The 20,552-nt window shown below is 42.4% G+C and overlaps 1 protein-coding gene across 2 annotated transcripts in view; it reads right to left on the reverse strand.

The window, feature by feature from the left end:
• The window catches only part of LOC110489376 (sorting nexin-13), a 53,354-nt gene that overhangs the window by 7,886 nt on the left and 24,916 nt on the right, over positions 1–20,552 (reverse strand). The window contains exons 8-21 of one of the 2 annotated variants that reach the window (XM_090227532.1): positions 19,098–19,186; positions 18,177–18,260; positions 16,618–16,756; positions 15,906–15,994; positions 15,699–15,798; positions 15,282–15,472; positions 13,931–14,038; positions 13,104–13,236; positions 11,304–11,341; positions 10,865–10,934; positions 9,845–9,993; positions 8,986–9,093; positions 8,790–8,900; positions 7,827–7,988 (exon numbers count right to left, since the gene is read on the reverse strand). In XM_090227532.1, the coding sequence (XP_090083658.1) occupies positions 7,827–7,988; positions 8,790–8,900; positions 8,986–9,093; positions 9,845–9,993; positions 10,865–10,934; positions 11,304–11,341; positions 13,104–13,236; positions 13,931–14,038; positions 15,282–15,472; positions 15,699–15,798; positions 15,906–15,994; positions 16,618–16,756; positions 18,177–18,260; positions 19,098–19,186 (1,571 nt within the window). Of the gene's footprint in view, positions 1–7,826; positions 7,989–8,789; positions 8,901–8,985; positions 9,094–9,844; positions 9,994–10,864; positions 10,935–11,303; positions 11,342–13,103; positions 13,237–13,930; positions 14,039–15,281; positions 15,473–15,698; positions 15,799–15,905; positions 15,995–16,617; positions 16,757–18,176; positions 18,304–19,097; positions 19,187–20,552 lie in introns of both variants that reach the window. The other variant, XM_090227533.1, reaches the window with a different exon arrangement.

Consider the following 20,552-nt stretch of genomic DNA (forward strand, 5'->3'; position numbering starts at 1 on the left):
CCACAGCCCTAACTGGAGAGTCAGAGAGTATAGTCAGACTGTGTTGACCGCCACAGCCCTAGCTGGAGAGCCAGAGAGTATAGTCAGACTGTGTTGACCGCCACAGCCCTAGCTGGAGAGCCAGAGAGTATAGTCAGACTGTGTTGACCGCCACAGCCTTAGCTGGAGAGTCAGAGAGTATAGTCAGACTGTGTTGACCGCCACAGCCCTAGCTGGAGAGCCAGAGAGTATAGTCAGACTGAAATGTTGATGAAACGTTTGATTCTGTCCCAATCTTTCAGATATCCCATGTAGGGCTGTCACGGTCAGGAAATTTGGTCAACCGGTGATTGTCAAGCAAATAACTGGTCTGTCTCACGGAAATTAACTGTTTATTAACATAAAGAGGATCCACACATGTAGTCAGCGTGCCTATGAAACATGTACATTTTAAAGTCTAAAGTGTAATAAAATCTATTTAATTGCCTGTACACCATCACAATAAATCCATGACTTATTTTAGGTAGGTCTTTCCTATGAAGCATTATAATATTAAGTGTCATTATTTTATAGTAAGAATATAAATTGAACTTCGCTGAATGAAATTGAAAGGATATTTTCCCGAGCTAGTGCGCGCATGGAGAGGTTATTCTGTTTGTTTTTTTAAAGTGATCACTTGAAACAGGTTATATGCTTGATTTTGAGTTATTTGGCAACTTTAGTTGTGAATGATACAAACCTTAGAATGTCTTATGAAATCAAAACATATATGGGCTGCATGATCCCACTATATTGATGATATTGATATATGGGCTGCACTATATTGATGATATTGATATATGGGCTGCACTATATTGATGATATTGATATATGGGCTGCACTATATTGATGATATTGATATATGGGCTGCACTATATTGATGATATTGATATATGGGCTGCATGATATTGATGATATTGATATATGGGCTGCACTATATTGATGATATTGATATATGGGCTGCATGATATTGATGATATTGATATATGGGCTGCACGATATTGATGATATTGATATATGGGCTGCACTATATTGATGATATTGATATATGGGCTGCATGATATTGATGATATTGATATATGGGCTGCACGATATTGATGATATTGATATATGGGCTGCATGATATTGATGATATTGATATATGGGCTGCATGATATTGATATATGGGCTGCACGATATTGATGATATTGATATATGGGCTGCATGATATTGATGATATTGATATATGGGCTGCATGATATTGATATATGGGCTGCACGATATTGATGATATTGATATATGGGCTGCACTATATTGATGATATTGATATATGGGCTGCACGATATTGATGATATTGATATATGGGCTGCACTATATTGATGATATTGATATATGGGCTGCACTATATTGATGATATTGATATATGGGCTGCACGATATTGATGATATTGATATATGGGCTGCACTATATTGATGATATTGATATATGGGCTGCACGATATTGATGATATTGATATATGGGCTGCACTATATTGATGATATTGATATATGGGCTGCACTATATTGATGATATTGATATATGGGCTGCATGATATTGATGATATTGATATATGGGCTGCACTATATTGATGATATTGATATATGGGCTGCACGATATTGATGATATTGATATATGGGCTGCATGATATTGATGATATTGATATATGGGCTGCATGATATTGATATATGGGCTGCACGATATTGATATATGGGCTGCACTATATTGATGATATTGATATATGGGCTGCATGATATTGATGATATTGATATATGGGCTGCATGATATTGATATATGGGCTGCACTATATTGATGATATTGATATATGGGCTGCACTATATTGATGATATTGATATATGGGCTGCACTATATTGATGATATTGATATATGGGCTGCACGATATTGATATATGGGCTGCACTATATTGATGATATTGATATATGGGCTGCATGATATTGATGATATTGATATATGGGCTGCACGATATTGATGATATTGATATATGGGCTGCACGATATTGATGATATTGATATATGGGCTGCACGATATTGATGATATTGATATATGGGCTGCATGATATTGATATATGGGCTGCACGATATTGATGATATTGATATATGGGCTGCATGATATTGATGATATTGATATATGGGCTGCACTATATTGATGATATTGATATATGGGCTGCACTATATTGATGATATTGATATATGGGCTGCACTATATTGATGATATTGATATATGGGCTGCACGATATTGATGATATTGATATATGGGCTGCATGATATTGATGATATTGATATATGGGCTGCATGATATTGATATATGGGCTGCATGATATTGATATATGGGCTGCATGATATTGATATATGGGCTGCATGATATTGATATATGGGCTGCACTATATTGATGATATTGATATATGGGCTGCATGATATTGATGATATTGATATATGGGCTGCACTATATTGATGATATTGATATATGGGCTGCATGATATTGATGATATTGATATATGGGCTGCACGATATTGATGATATTGATATATGGGCTGCACGATATTGATGATATTGATATATGGGCTGCATGATATTGATATATGGGCTGCACTATATTGATGATATTGATATATGGGCTGCACTATATTGATGATATTGATATATGGGCTGCATGATATTGATGATATTGATATATGGGCTGCATGATATTGATATATGGGCTGCACTATATTGATGATATTGATATATGGGCTGCACGATATTGATGATATTGATATATGGGCTGCACGATATTGACGATATTGATATATGGGCTGCATGATATTGATGATATTGATATATGGGCTGCATGATATTGATGATATTGATATATGGGCTGCATGATATTGATATATGGGCTGCACGATATTGATATATGGGCTGCATGATATTGATGATATTGATATATGGGCTGCACGATATTGATATATGGGCTGCATGATATTGATGATATTGATATATGGGCTGCATGATATTGACGATATTGATATATGGGCTGCATGATATTGACGATATTGATATATGGGCTGCACTATATTGATGATATTGATATATGGGCTGCACGATATTGATGATATTGATATATGGGCTGCATGATATTGATATATGGGCTGCATGATATTGATATATGGGCTGCACGATATTGATGATATTGATATATGGGCTGCACTATATTGATGATATTGATATATGGGCTGCATGATATTGATGATATTGATATATGGGCTGCATGATATTGATGATATTGATATATGGGCTGCACGATATTGATGATATTGATATATGGGCTGCATGATATTGATATATGGGCTGCACTATATTGATGATATTGATATATGGGCTGCACTATATTGATGATATTGATATATGGGCTGCACTATATTGATGATATTGATATATGGGCTGCACTATATTGATGATATTGATATATGGGCTGCACGATATTGATGATATTGATATATGGGCTGCATGATATTGATGATATTGATATATGGGCTGCATGATATTGATATATGGGCTGCATGATATTGATATATGGGCTGCATGATATTGATATATGGGCTGCATGATATTGATATATGGGCTGCACTATATTGATGATATTGATATATGGGCTGCATGATATTGATGATATTGATATATGGGCTGCACTATATTGATGATATTGATATATGGGCTGCATGATATTGATGATATTGATATATGGGCTGCACGATATTGATGATATTGATATATGGGCTGCACGATATTGATGATATTGATATATGGGCTGCATGATATTGATATATGGGCTGCACTATATTGATGATATTGATATATGGGCTGCACTATATTGATGATATTGATATATGGGCTGCATGATATTGATGATATTGATATATGGGCTGCATGATATTGATATATGGGCTGCACTATATTGATGATATTGATATATGGGCTGCACTATATTGATGATATTGATATATGGGCTGCACTATATTGATGATATTGATATATGGGCTGCACGATATTGATGATATTGATATATGGGCTGCATGATATTGATATATGGGCTGCACTATATTGATGATATTGATATATGGGCTGCACTATATTGATGATATTGATATATGGGCTGCACTATATTGATGATATTGATATATGGGCTGCACTATATTGATGATATTGATATATGGGCTGCACGATATTGATGATATTGATATATGGGCTGCATGATATTGATGATATTGATATATGGGCTGCATGATATTGATATATGGGCTGCATGATATTGATATATGGGCTGCATGATATTGATATATGGGCTGCATGATATTGATATATGGGCTGCACTATATTGATGATATTGATATATGGGCTGCATGATATTGATGATATTGATATATGGGCTGCACTATATTGATGATATTGATATATGGGCTGCATGATATTGATGATATTGATATATGGGCTGCACGATATTGATGATATTGATATATGGGCTGCACGATATTGATGATATTGATATATGGGCTGCATGATATTGATATATGGGCTGCACTATATTGATGATATTGATATATGGGCTGCACTATATTGATGATATTGATATATGGGCTGCACTATATTGATGATATTGATATATGGGCTGCACGATATTGATGATATTGATATATGGGCTGCACGATATTGACGATATTGATATATGGGCTGCATGATATTGATGATATTGATATATGGGCTGCATGATATTGATGATATTGATATATGGGCTGCATGATATTGATATATGGGCTGCACGATATTGATATATGGGCTGCATGATATTGATGATATTGATATATGGGCTGCACGATATTGATATATGGGCTGCATGATATTGATGATATTGATATATGGGCTGCATGATATTGACGATATTGATATATGGGCTGCATGATATTGACGATATTGATATATGGGCTGCACTATATTGATGATATTGATATATGGGCTGCACGATATTGATGATATTGATATATGGGCTGCATGATATTGATATATGGGCTGCATGATATTGATATATGGGCTGCACGATATTGATGATATTGATATATGGGCTGCACTATATTGATGATATTGATATATGGGCTGCATGATATTGATGATATTGATATATGGGCTGCATGATATTGATGATATTGATATATGGGCTGCACGATATTGATGATATTGATATATGGGCTGCATGATATTGATATATGGGCTGCACTATATTGATGATATTGATATATGGGCTGCACTATATTGATGATATTGATATATGGGCTGCACTATATTGATGATATTGATATATGGGCTGCACGATATTGATGATATTGATATATGGGCTGCATGATATTGATGATATTGATATATGGGCTGCATGATATTGATGATATTGATATATGGGCTGCACGATATTGATGATATTGATATATGGGCTGCACTATATTGATGATATTGATATATGGGCTGCACTATATTGATGATATTGATATATGGGCTGCATGATATTGATGATATTGATATATGGGCTGCACGATATTGATGATATTGATATATGGGCTGCATGATATTGATGTAAAGAACAAAGGCATACACCATTTCTTGTCACAGTGTAAAATTATAAAATGTGTGAAATTAGATTTGATTTAAAAATGGCCAATTATCAGCTGGGCAGGCTAACCATCACCATCACCATTATATAATGATGAAGCTTTTAAGAGTGAGCATACACACCATTTTGTTAATGGTGATTTATTAACCATTTTTACTGGTGATATCAGCATTGTGACAAATAGTGCCTGTAGGCTACTTAGGCTTTCATATAGGACTTTTCGTATTCTCTCTTTTTGTAGTTTCAAAAGGGGGGTTTCGGTTATAAAGTTAAATGTTTAAAAAAAAAAATGTGAATAAAAACACTGAAATAGTAATACATGTAAAGCAAACGCAAAAAAATGATTAAAATAAGAGACATTTCTAATTATGTAAATTAAATAAATTGAGCACAAAGGAAAATAATAAAACTATCCGTTGCCTATAGCGTCTACTGTTTCAGTCCACCATCATGGGCTATAGCACTCGCCACAGTTACGCTATGAGATCCAGAAACACCAGCATGTTGACTTTTGTTGGGCTTCAGCGAAGACCGGAGAGATGTAACCATGTTCCCTGGCGTGCTGAACACCTTCTCTTACGCAGGGCTGCTAGCGCAAATGCACATCTACCATGTTCCCTGGCGTGCTGAACACCCTCTCTTACGCAGGGCTGCTAGCGCAAATGCACATCTACCATGTTCCCTGGCGTGCTGAACACCCTCTCTTACGCAGGGCTGCTAGCGCAAATGCACATCTACCATGTTCCCTGGCTTGCTGAACACCCTCTCTTACGCAGGGCTGCTAGCGCAAATGCACATCTACCATGTTCCCTGGCGTGCTGAACACCCTCTCTTACGCAGGGCTGCTAGCGCAAATGCACATCTACTTTTTAGCAAGCGGAGCCAATAAAGGAAAACGAGATGTGCGGCAGGTAGCCTAGTGGTTAGAGTGTAGGGACGGCAGGTAGCCTAGTGGTTAGAGTGTAGGGACGGCAGGTAGCCTAGTGGTTAGAGTGTAGGGACGGCAGCGTAGCCTAGTGGTTAGAGTGTAGGGACGGCAGCATAGCCTAGTGGTTAGAGTGTAGGGACGGCAGCGTAGCCTAGTGGTTAGATCGTTGAACTAGTAACCGAAAGGTTGCTAGATCGAATCCCCGAGCTGACAAGGTAAAATTCTGTCATTCTGCCCCTGAACAAGGGCAGTTAACCCACTGTTCCTAGGCCGTCATTGTAAATAAGACTTGCCTAGTAAAATAAAGGTTAAATAAAAAAATCCCTCCACCATGACAAGGGGTCAACAGATGTGTCCAGTTCCTTCTCTTCCATCTAATGGGTCATCTAGGTGTCATCATAGACTCTCAACTTTAGTTGTTCTACAAACGTTGATTTTTAATACATTTTAAGGCTGCATGATGCGACTCTAAATGATGATTTGAAAAAAGTTGCTTGAAAGGCATGAGCTCTGCTTTGCTTTTTTTTGTACAGGCTGTAAATACTTCATCAGTCTCTCATTCACAATTTGACAAGCGTTCCCTTTGTGGCCGTAATGCACCCTAAAAGAAAAAAATCCACGCCTGTTGTACCCTTCTCACTGAGTGCTACGTGCTCTCTATCACATGATCAGGTCTTTCTCACAGGCTACAAGTGAAGACGGACAACGGGGACGCAACTGCACGTGTCCTTATCCAATTCCGACAAGATGAGTAGGCCTAACGGACAGCAAAAGCCAAATATAGTAGGCTTAGGCCTATAGAAAGCTGATGGCATCCTCCTCTTTTTAATAGAGGCCATCACGGTTTTCTTACGCAGTTGCATGGCCTATAGAAATGTTGCGCAACATGAGCTCATGGGTTCTAATGAAGTGTTTGATTAGATTTTCAAATACATTTGCATTGATGTCAGAGTGATTAGAGGGACAATAGAGTGCAGAGTACCAGCAAGTTAGGTAGGCTACTGATGACCATCAGCAGCATCAGAGTTTGGAGAAGCCTAATTACCGTGACTAAACGGCCACGTGGCATTTGACTGCCGTCATGACTCGTGACCGCCGGTGTGGCGGTAATACGGTCACCGCAACATCCCTAATCCCATGTTGGCCGGGTTATGGTTGTACTAAGGTCAGACTGTGGTTGTACTAAAGTTGCAGTGATTAGGGTCCTTACCTTGAACACGGCCTGTTTTATGTCCTGTCCCAGTTTCTCAGACATGCGTCCCATGTTGTCAGCAGCCTTGTTCATCCCTCCAGCCAGACTGTCTGGCAGGCCCTTCACAGCGTTGGACACGTTACGCATCGAGCTACGCAGGGGGTTCACAAACGTATCCATCTGGGGAGACACACACACTAGAGAGGTGAGTTTGTGTAGTGAGATACCGTAGATAAGCAGCTGGACTATCTGCAGTTGGGCAAGGTGAGTGTGTGGGTGGGTCTGTTTCTCTATGTGGATGTGTGTGTCTGTGTGGGTCTCTGTGTGCGTGTGTGTGTGTCTCTCTCTGTGTGTGGGTCTGTCTCTCTGTGTGGGTCTCTGTGTGGGTCTCTGTGTGTGTCTGTGTCTCTGTGTGTGTATCTCTGTGTGTGTGTGGGTCTGTGTGGGTCTCTGTGTGTGTCTGTCTGTGTGTGTATGTGTGTGTGTGTGTGTGTGTGTGTGTGTGGGGGGGGGGGGTCTCTGTGTGTGTGGGTCTGTCTCTCTCTGTGTGTGTGGGTCTGTCTCTCTGTGTGTGTGGGTCTGTCTCTCTGTGTGTGTGGGTCTGTCTCTCTGTGTGTGTGGGTCAGTCTCTCTGTGTGTGTGTGTGTGTGTGTGTGTGTGTGTGTGTGTCTGTCTCTCCCTCTCTCTGTGTGTGTGTGTGTTTGTGTGTCTCTGTGTGTGTGTGTGTGTGTCTGTCTGTCTGTGTGGGTCTCTCTGTGTGTGTGGGTCTCTCTGTGTGTGGGTGTGTGTGTGTCTCTGTGTGTGTGTGTGTCTCTGTGTGTGGGTGTGTGTCTCTGTGTGTGGGTGTGTGTCTCTGTGTGTGGGTGTGTGTGTCTCTGTGTGTGGGTGTGTGTGTGTCTCTGTGTGTGGGTGTGTGTGTGTCTCTGTGTGTGGGTGTGTGTGTGTCTCTGTGTGTGTGTGTGTGTGTGTGTGTGTATGAACCTTGCGAGCGAAATCTCCCTTCCCCTTGCTGTACTGTTTATTCTCCAGGAAGTCGTAGACGTAGTGAACCAGAGTAGGACAGGCCTTCATCATCTCTGGATTCAACAGCAGCTAACGCCCGGACAACAGAGGAATGGTTATAGCCAAGCAAACGGGCGTACCTAAGGCATGACACACTCCTTCGACACACTCTTACCTGTAGGTACGAGTTCAGGTCTTTTTTCCTCCTCTCCAGGAAGTCTCTGTCCATGTTGTTGAACGTCTTCTTCCCCGGCAGCTTCAGGATCGCCGTCAAATTCTCAAACTGGAACACAACACACACAGGTTCCCGAAATGGAAGTACAACACACCCATAGAGGATGGAGGGAGGCCGCATTTAGACAAAAGTCTGTTTTAGCGTGGGGCAGCGCCATTGAGGATTTCACCATTTTGGAAGTAGTCAACTGGGTGGGACTTCCTATTGGTTAACGAAGAATCACATAATTACATCCAGGTCATCAGGAGGGATCAGCCAATGAGTTACACTTGTGAGCAAACATTCCATAACGGCAGGTGGCAGTATATCCCCAGCTTTGACTTCATACCGGTTCAGACTATATACCCTCCAGCACAGTAGGTGGCAGTAGTCATCTTTTCAGTTTACAAACTGCACTTATAGAAGCAGAAGAATAAATGCACTACTTTAAAATGGAGATCGCCCTCAATGGTGCAGGCCCATGCTGGCACAGAAGATGCCGTAGATATGGAAAGATGGCATGGCTATGTACACACCTTAGTAGTCAGAAGCCCTTTTCTATAAGCACACACACACACACACACCAACACACACACACACACACACACACCAACACACACACACCAACACACACACACACCAACACACACACACACACACCAACACACACACACACACACACACACCAACACACACACACACACACCAACACACACCAACACACACACACACCAACACACACACACACCAACACCAACACACACACACACACACCAACACACACACACACACACACCAACACACACACACACATATTTACCTTCACCTGCTCCGTGATCCTCATGTGGAAATCGTGGAAGTCAGAGTAGCGTCGGTAGGTCTTCCAGGAGTCTTCGCTGCCGTCGTGGTTACGGCGCAACACAGTGATGGCGTAGAGGGCGTAGGTCTTGCCGTGGTCGTTACACACCCCTGTAGACATGGTGAAGGTGATGGAATAGTGATTGTGTGAAAGGGAAAGTAACAGCAACATGAGATGGAGAGATAAGTGATACAAGCTGATGGTTAACGTGAGGAGATGAAGTCAGATGTGGAAGGGCGATGCAGAGTGGAGGAGGGGGCTAGTCAGGGGAGGTGTGGCCCTAAAAATAACAATGACCCGTCACATCGCTGTAAAATCTAAACAATTGCCTCCCCTGCCCAGCCCAACCAATCAAATGTCAAAAGATGCTGGACATTTTATCATCCCTGATACTGTTGAATATTGATAACAGAACTCACTGACTGTCCTCTTGTAGTGCAAGGGGACAAAGCCACCTCCAGGCTCCTTACAGCGGCAAGGCATTTTGACGGGGGAACGTTTTTTAAGGCTACTACAGACACACACATCTCTGAATGAAACCACATTAGTGGTCAGTAGTCACACACACATCTCTGAATGAAACCACATTAGTGGTCAGTAGTCACACACACATCTCTGAATGAAACCACATTAGTGGTCAGTAGTCACACACACGTCTCTGAGTGAAACCACATTAGTGGTCAGTAGTCACACACACATCTCTGAATGAAACCACATTAGTGGTCAGTAGTCACACACACGTCTCTGAGTGAAACCACATTAGTGGTCAGTAGTCACACACACGTCTCTGAATGAAACCACATTAGTGGTCAGTAGTCACACACTCATCTCTGAATGAAACCACAGTAGTCAGTAGTCACACATGCAAGTGAGAGAACATGGATGGCTAGTTTACAATAAATCACACTACACCACAGACACTGATCTGACTGGAGATTATATCACGTGTGTGTGTGTGTGTGTGTGTGCGTGTGTGTCCACCTGTATCAGAGATGAAGGCGTGTAGCTGTATATTGTCATCATGGCAGGAGTTCGACAGGTCATCCAGAGACTGTAAACAGAGGAGAGAGAAACAACCAATCAGAACCAGAGATACTGCCAATCTTTGGACTAACGGCCAATCAACAGCAGCGATACTGCCTTCTACTGTGACCTCTGCAGTAAAAGTCAACCATAAAAATAAAAAAAGAGTCTTAACTGGTGTTAAATGTTAACAACTCCACAGCAGGTGAGTTAATGTCAGCAGGGGAGTTAACGTCAGCAGGGGAGTTAACGTCAGCAGGGGAGTTAACGTCAGCAGGGGAGTTAACGTCAGCAGGGGAGTTAACGTCAGCAGTGGTTCAGTAAAACCTGTTGTAACAGTACTATGACTGGCTGTAGTTAATGACAACTGGTGTCTCAGGGGCTGACGAGGATTTACCAGATTAATGCTTCCTGTTGGAGAACCGTTGAACGATTCTGTTGAGAAAGAGAAGAGAGAAAAAAGAAAGGAGTTAAAGATACCAAACAAGAATTCACAAAAATGGGACAAACACCAAATTGAGAGACTGTATGTAGAATTCTGTAAAATGATCCTGCGTGTACAACATAGAACACCAAATAATGCACGCAGAGCAGAATTAGGGCGATACCCGCTAATTATCAAAATCCAGAAAAGAGACGTTAAATTCTACAACCACCTAATCGCTAGGAAGCGATTCCCAAACCTTCCATAACAAAGCCATCACCTACAGAGAAATGAACCTGGAGAAGAGTCCCTTAAGCAAGCTGGTCCTGAGGCTTTGTTCACAAACACAAACAGACCCCACAGAGCCCCAGGACAGCAACACAATTAGACCCAACCAAATCATGAGAAAACAAAAAGATAATTACTTCTTGACACATTGGAAAGAATTAACAAAAAAACAGAGCAAACTAGAATGCTATTTGGCCCTAAACAGAGAGTACACAGTGGCAGAATAACTGACCACTGTGACTGACCCAAACTTAAGGAAAGCTTTGACTATGTACAGACTCAGTGAGCATAGCCTTGCTATTGAGAAAGGCCGCCGTAGGCAGACCTGGCTCTCAAGAGAAGACAGGCTATGTGCACACTGCCCACAAAATGAGGTGGAAACTGAGCTGCACTTCCTAACCTCCTGCCAAATGTATGACCATATTAGAGAGACATATTTCCCTCAGATTACACAGACCCCAAAATATTTGAAAACAACAACAATTTTGATAAACTCCTGTATCTACTGGGTGAAAATCCACAGTTTGCAATCACAGCAGCAAGATGTGTGACCTGTTGCCACAAGAAAAGGCCAACCAGTGAAAAACAAACACCACTGTAAATACAACCCATATTTATATTGATTTATTTTCCCTTTTGTACTTTAACTATTTGCACATTGTTATGACACTAATGTGGTGGAAAACGTTATCTTGTGAAGAGAAAGCCTTGAAAATGTTCATCTTGTCTTCGTGTCATAAATCATTCTTGGTTTCTGCCTGTGCTTGGTAAAGATATGAAGAGAGAGAGAGGGGGGGGGGGGTCATGACCTCCTCCTTAGGACCATCTTGGCAGAACGCCCAGAATATGTTCTATAAGTAAAGATAGGAGACGCATGCCGGAACCAACCCTATGAACCCTCACTACGTAACGTGTCTGTAACCAGTGTATAAGTGATCTAACGGGACTGCACCGGTAGTGCTCCTGACGTACTTGGTGCATTGAGTTGGTTAGAACCTCTCAAGCGACCTGATAGTGAAGAATGATTCATTTCAGATTGACATCGAGTGTTTCATGTGTGTAATTTCCACGACAGTATATAGACATATGACATTTTTGTGAGTGTAATGTTTACTGTTAATTTTTTTATTGTTTATTTCACTTTTGTTTATAATCTATATCACTTGCTTTGGCAATGTTAACATATGTTACCCATGCCAATAAAGCCCCTTGAATTGAAATTGGACAACAGTTGCTCTTCACAGTCATGGAGAATGGCGTCAATCTCAATTTCTGGGGGGGGGGGGGGGGTGTTCATGTTTTTGTCCAATTAAGACCTAGGCAACCAGGTGAGGGAAGCTCCTGACTGATCAATGACTTTAATTGATTATTCAAGTACAAGGGAGAAGTGAAAACCCACAGACACTCGGCCCTCCAGGAATTGATTGTAACACCCCAGGGTTAAGCTATGCTAACAACGTAGACCGAGACAGAAGCTGAACTCACCTCCGTCTCCGTCATCTGATCCTCTATAGGAGGGTTCTTTGAGCATGTCCAGCTCAGCTAACATCCTGATGTAGAGGGGACTCTGTCTGAACGACGGGTAGTACCTCTCATCACGAAGCATCATGTCATACACCTGCAAGACACACACGCGGGGATGTACACACACACGGGTACATACACACACACACACACACGGGTACGTACACACACACGGGCACGTCAGAACACACACGGGTACGTACACACACACACACACGGGTACGTACACACACACACACACGGGTACGTACACACACACACACACACGTCAGAACACGTGAATACTTTATTTGTATTGACCATGCCCCAGGACTACCTGACATGATGACTCCTTGCTGTCCCCAGTCCACCTGGCCGTGCTGCTGCTCCAGTTTCAACTGTTCTGCCTTATTATTATTCGACCATGCTGGTCATTTATGAACATTTGAACATCTTGGCCATGTTCTGTTACAATCTCCACCCGGCACAGCCAGAAGAGGACTGGCCACCCCACATAGCCTGGTTCCTCTCTAGGTTTCTTCCTAGGTTTTGGCCTTTCTAGGGAGTTTTTCCTAGCCACCGTGCTTCTACACCTGCATTGCTTGCTGTTTGGGGTTTTAGGCTGGGTTTCTGTACAGCACTTTGAGATATCAGCTGATGTACGAAGGGCTATATAAATACATTTGATTTGATTTGATTTGAATGAAACATTAAGTACAAAGGTCTCCAATATCTCAGATATGCTGGTTCCAGTAGCTGTTCCAGTTGATAGTCTGGTAAAAAAACAGATCATTCAAACACAAACTCACCTTGGTCTGGATGTCGTCGAATATCTCTGGCGTGGGGTCGCTGTCCTTCTGCAGCTTCTCTCCCAGTTGGAGAACAGACGCCTCATCTACCTGCACCCTGGGGGACGCCTGGAGAGAGAGGGAGAGAGATTATACAACTGAGAGAAAATTTGTGTGTTTAAGTGACACTTGAGGATTTTGCCATTGAGTCAGATGAACTCATGGGTACCATTTTTATGTCTCTGTGTGCATTTTGAAAGAAATTAGCTCAATGGCTGGAAGTCTATGGGCATCTATGGGCATCTATGGGCATCTATGGGCATCCTATCGACTTCCAGCCATAGTCCCAGTCGGTATTCACATAATAATAAGGAATTCCCTCGACCACAAAAAAAACTAAATTATTTCCTAATGACCCCCAATGTAAAAGAGGAAAAACGTTGCAGTTGATTTGTTTATTCTACAGAAATAACAAAACACGCCGAAAATAAGCTGTGTTGTTCAATATACATGTAACCAGGTCATAAATGCCAACCTACGGTTTGTAACGCTCCCACGTAGGGAAATAGAGCCTGGGAGAAGAGCCCTGTGGCTTTCAGGCTACTCAGTGGGAAATGTGGGGAACCCGGTATCCATGTCGTCTAAATGGCGCTATGTGTGTGGAAAACATTTCATCACAAGGTAAGACTTTTAACTTGTTTAGTACAGGGCCTTTGTAACTCCACTCATTACTTGTAGCTGTTTAGTCCGTTTGTTTGTGTCGTTGTATTCTTGGCTAGCTTAATGTTGTGGTCGGTAGCTAGCTAGCACTCACTCACTCAAGTGGCTGTTAGCATCGTCATGAAAAGGAGCATGAGGGAAGCCCTTACAATAACGTTTTTCTAAGTAGTGAGAACACCCAGGAGCAGGTAATGTTGAAAAGTCATCTTTAAACATGTTGTACTTTTCTTAAATGTAGTTTTGTAACTGACTAAAACAAGTAGACAAAAGTTGTTGTTGTGAGCTAATGGGGTAACCTAGGTAACCACATGTTTTCCCCACAGGCGGTCAGGGACACAACGTTCTATCTAATACTGACTATTGCACCAATGGACTCATTGCTAAAATCCCGAAATATCCCTTTATTTAAAAGTGTGTGTGTGTGTGAGTGAGTGTGACGGTGTGCGTGTGTGTGACGATGTGTGTGTGTGTGTGTGTGTGTGTGTGTGTGACGGTGTGTGAGTGAGTGTGACGGTGTGTGAGTGAGTGAGTGTGTGTGTGTGTGTGTGTGTGTGTGTGTGTGTGTGTGTGTGTGACGGTGTGTGAGTGAGTGTGACGGTGTGTGTGTGAGTGAGACGGTGTGTGTGTGTGTGTGTGAGACGGTGTGTGTTACCTTATCAGATAAGTACTGTTCATACACCCCTAGTGCTGCAGCCTTCAGCAGTCCTTTAGTGTCTCCTCCCTTCCTTCCATCCTTCTGCCATCCCTCCATCACCTCTAGTTGTTGCTGGGCTGTTACTCTGTAGCCCTCCACTGTCAGCCAGAAGAACAGCTCTGCCTGGGCCCCAGCCACCAACATGTAGTCTATAGGAGAGGGTAGAGGTCAAAGGTTAGAGGTCAGGCTCAGCTGTTACTCTGTAGCCCTCCACTGTCAGCCAGAACAGCAGCTCTGCCTGGGCCCCAGCCACCAGCATGTAGTCTATAGGAGAGGTCAGGGTCAGGTGTGGGTTGTTACTTTGTAGCCATCTTGTCAGGCAAAATAACTGTACTTGCATGTCAGGAAGGAGACCGTGTTGTGTGTGGTACTAACCCATAAAGAACTGCAGGGCGATGTTGTGTACCAGAATGTGCTCCAGGGGTATGATGCACAGCTTGCCCAAGTTTGCCGCTAGTTTCAGAGCATCCACCTCCTACAGTACACAGATGGAAACAAGAGAGAGAAAAGGTGAAAATGAGAGAGTACGAGACGGGGTTTAGTAGGTGTTACGGTTAACTCGTTTTCACTCCTATGTCATACCTTCCCAGACTGTAGCCTCTGTATCCTGGTCTCACAGACCTTCTTCACAAACATCAGACTGTTGATCTGGTTCTTTATTACATTGATATCTGAGAGCGAGAGAGCAAGAGAGAGAAAGAAATGGAGGAAGGAGGAGGATAGGGAGAGTGGGATATGGAGAGGAGAGTTAAGTGAAAAATATGAATATTTTAGATTTTCAGGATTTTATGTATACTTTGTTAAGTGTGGGGTCATGCATGTCGCTCTGTGTGTGTGTCTCTGTGTGTGTGTGTGTCTCTGTGTGTGTGTGTGTGTGTGTCTGTGTCTGTGTGTGTGTCTCTGTGTCTGTGTGTGTGTCTCTGTGTGTGTGTGTGTCTCTGTGTGTGTGTGTGTCTCTGTGTGTGTGTGTGTCTCTGTGTGTGTGTGTGTCTCTGTGTGTGTGTGTGTCTCTGTGTGTGTGTGTGTCTCTGTGTGTGTGTGTGTCTCTGTGTGTGTGTGTCTCTGTGTGTGTGTGTGTCTCTGTGTGTGTGTCTCTGTGTGTGTGTGTCTCTGTGTGTGTGTCTCTGTGTGTGTGTCTCTGTGTGTGTGTCTCTGTGTGTGTGTCTCTGTGTGTGTGTCTCTGTGTGTGTGTCTCTGTGTGTGTGTCTCTGTGTGTGTGTGTGTGTGTGTGTGTGTGTGTGTGTGTGTGTGTGTGTGTGTGTGTGTGTGTGTGTGTGTGTGTGTGTGTGTGTACCATCTCCTGCGGTGTCCAGTGATCGTAGGTACTGTAGTTCCTCCAGGGCCTTGTCTTTAACAGCCTCCAGTTCAGACACTCTGTCTGTCAGCTTCAAGATGTTCATAAAAGCCTCGTAGTTACAGCTCGAGTCCCGGATCTACACAGACAGGTCATAAAAGCCTCGTAGTTACAGCTCGAGTCCCGGATCTACACAGACAGGTCATAAAAGCCTCGTAGTTACAGCTCGAGTCCCGGATCTACACAGACAGGTCATAAAAGCCTCGTAATTACAGCTTGAGTCCCGGATCTACACAGACAGGTTATAAAAGCCTCGTAGTTACATGCTCGAGTCCCGGATCTACACAGACAGGTCATAAAAGCCTCGTAGTTACATGCTAGAGTCCCGGATCTACACAGACAGGTCATAAAAGCCTCGTAATTACAGCTAGAGTCCCGGATCTACACAGACAGGTTATAAAAGCCTCGTAGTTACATGCTCGAGTCCCGGATCTACACAGACAGGTCATAAAAGCCTCGTAGTTACATGCTAGAGTCCCGGATCTACACAGACAGGTCATAAAATCCTCGTAGTTACAGCTAGAGTCCCGGATCTACACAGACAGGGTTCTCAATAGGTGCTCCAGCAGCTGTATTGATAACAGTTATTGATCTCTACCAACCACCCACAACTGGTTGATAAACTGGTTTATAATGATCATGATAGATTATTTTTTTTAAAAACATATTTAATCCATAGAGTGGTCCTTCAGAGGAATGATTGTGGACATATATTTGACTTTTTTTTTATCCAAAAGCATAATAGATATAAATTGGCACCTTTATGACACTGTGACCACAGAACTAACATTTCTTCAAAAGAACAAGGTGCTACTAAGCACAAGGTGCTACTAAGAACAAGGTGCTACTAAGCACAAGGTGCTACTAAGAACAAGGTGCTACTAAGAACAAGGTGCTACTAAGAACAAGGTGCTACTAAGAACAAGGTGCTACTAAGCACAAGGTGCTACTAAGAACAAGGTGCTACTAAGAACAAGGTGCTACTAAGAACAAGGTGCTACTAAGAACAAGGTGCTACTAAGCACAAGGTGTGTGTCATATGAAGCGTTGTAGCTTGCTCTGTAATACGAGTAAGTACATTGATTCCAATAACAATTTTCTTATATTAATTGATGAATATTGAAAAATATAAAACATGAATATTGAAAAATATAAAACATGAATATTGAAAAATATAAAACATGAATATTGAAAAATATAAAACATGAATATTGAAAACACAACTTTTTATTTGCAACATGTTTCAACAATTCGTTGAACACAGTAGAATCTAAAGTCGTGGTCTTGAAAGGTGACGGTGCATAACGATGACACATTATGGAGTCTTAAAGAAGGCCTTGGTAAAAGCCAACAATGTCATATGACAATTGATTATTTCTCAATATGACTTTTAGATACAAATGTCAAGCATACGTCAACAATCCTTTCTCCAAAGGACCATTCTCTGGATAAAATCTGGTGAAAATCCCACAAATTCTGATATTATTACTGATACTGACCATCCAGATAACAAACTGGTTGATGTAATCAGGATCACTCAGCTGGTTGACCAGGGGAAGGAGAACGCCTCGCGCCAGAATCTCCTGGAACATGGACACAATCACATGACATCACCATCAGAATCTCCTGGAACATGGACACAATCACATGACATCACCATCAGAATCTCCTGGAACATGGACACAATCACATGACATCATCAGAATCTCCTGGAACATGGACATAATCACATGACATCCCCATCAGAATCTCCTGGAACATGGACACAATCACATGACATCACCATCAGAATCTCCTGGAACATGGACACAATCACATGACATAACCATCAGAATCTCCTGGAACATGGACACGATCACATGACATCACCATCAGAACTGTATGGGTCCATAAACAAAAAAGAAACCACACACCCAGAGGCATCATTTCTGGTGGGCGGAGACTAACGTGGTGAGGCTTAAAACCGTTCTCTCTCACTTCTACCAACATGGCTCCTGCTGCACTAGGGGCGCTAAAACCCTAGACCACTTGTATTCTTCCCACAGAAATGTATACAAGGCCCTCCCCCACCCTTCCTTCAGCAAATCAGACCATGACTCCATCTTCCTGCTTACAAAAAAAAAATGAACTCAAACAGGAAGTACCAGTGAAGAGCTCAATACGAAGTGGTCAGATGAAGCAGACGTGAGGCTACAAGACAACAGCCTCTCCCTCAACGTCAATAAGACCAAGGATCTGATCGTGGACTACAGGAGAAAGAGGGGAGAGCACGACCTCATCCACATCGACGGGGCTATTGTGGAGCGGGTCGAGAGCCTTAAGTTCCTTGGCGTCCATATTACTAAGGACTTAACATGGTCCGTGTGTGTGTGTGTGTGTGTGAGATTGTGTGTGTGTGTGTGTGTATGTGTGTGTCTCACCCTGAGGAAGTATCTCATGTTCTTGTTGTGGAAGTCTCCAGGAGGTAGTAACAGGTAGAGCAGCACCTCACACAGATCCCTCAGGAACCCTGAGACACACAGACACACAGAGAGACAGAGAGACAGACACAGACAGAGACAGACACAGACAGAGACACACAGAGACAAAGACACACAGAGACAAAGACACACAGAGACAAAGACACACAGAGACAAAGACACACAGAGACAAAGACACACAGAGACAAAGACACACAGAGACAAAGACACACACAGAGACAAAGACACACAGAGACAAAGACACACAGAGACAAAGACACACAGAGACAAAGACACACAGAGACAAAGACACACAGAGACAAAGACACACACAGAGACAAAGACAAACAGAGACAAAGACACACAGAGACAAAGACACACAGAGACAAAGACACACAGAGACAAAGACACACAGAGAAGTCAGTATCTGAATGTGAACCTTACGATAAACCCACACAGAGGTAAAAACGTGGAGCTGACACACAGCAACATGTTTTAGTCGAGGTGCTGACTAACGGAGAGAAAACTGTTAGTTTTACACACTTTATATATGCTCCCAACAATTTATATATGCTCCCAACAATTAAAATGGGGTAAACATCATAACTAACGTTTTGGTTGACCCTGAAGAAGGCACCGCGATGCCAATGGTTGGTTTACGCCATTGTCTTTCGTCCAATGGTGTCATTCTAACTGAACAAGTCTCCAGGAGCCATCTGTCTAGCAAATTGTGGAACTCATACCTAAAAATTTTTAAATGTTGGTAATCTGCCTAACACTAGTTCGCAGGACTACCATAACTATGGAACACCGGCAGACTGACCCACTGGCTAGGGGGCTTCTAAACCATGTTATATCAGACTGACCCACTGGCTAGGGGGCTTCTAAACCAAGTTATATCAGACTGACCCACTGGCTAGGGGGCTTCTAAACCATGTTATATCAGACTGACCCACTGGCTAGGGGGCTTCTAAACCAAGTTATATCAGACTGACCCACTGGCTAGGGGGCTTCTAAACCATGTTATATCAGACTGACCCACTGGCTAGGGGGCTTCTAAACCAAGTTATATCAGACTGACCCACTGGCTAGGGGGCTTCTAAACCATGTTCGATCAGTAGAAAACTGGTTCCCAGTTAGCAGCCCAGAGCTAGTTTGTCTGAATAGCTATTACTGCAGCTAGTCTGCCAGCTTGCTGATGATGAAGTAATGAACCAAAGTTATAGAGTTGTCCTCAGAAATCGGTATGTATCGGACTCTGATAGCTGGCACTGGTGACTCGCTACGTTGTAACATTTGGCCAACGCGAGGTCGCAGCTAGCACAGTCAGCTGCTGCGGAACTCGGTGCACTACAGCAACTGTCTTATCAGGGCAGAACAGCAACTGTCTTATCATAGAAACATGAATTGTGCTAT

This window comes from Oncorhynchus mykiss, chromosome 30 (assembly GCF_057628025.1).
Source record: "Oncorhynchus mykiss isolate SJ-2025 chromosome 30, ASM5762802v1, whole genome shotgun sequence".
NCBI classification, from domain to species: Eukaryota; Metazoa; Chordata; class Actinopteri; order Salmoniformes; family Salmonidae; genus Oncorhynchus; species Oncorhynchus mykiss.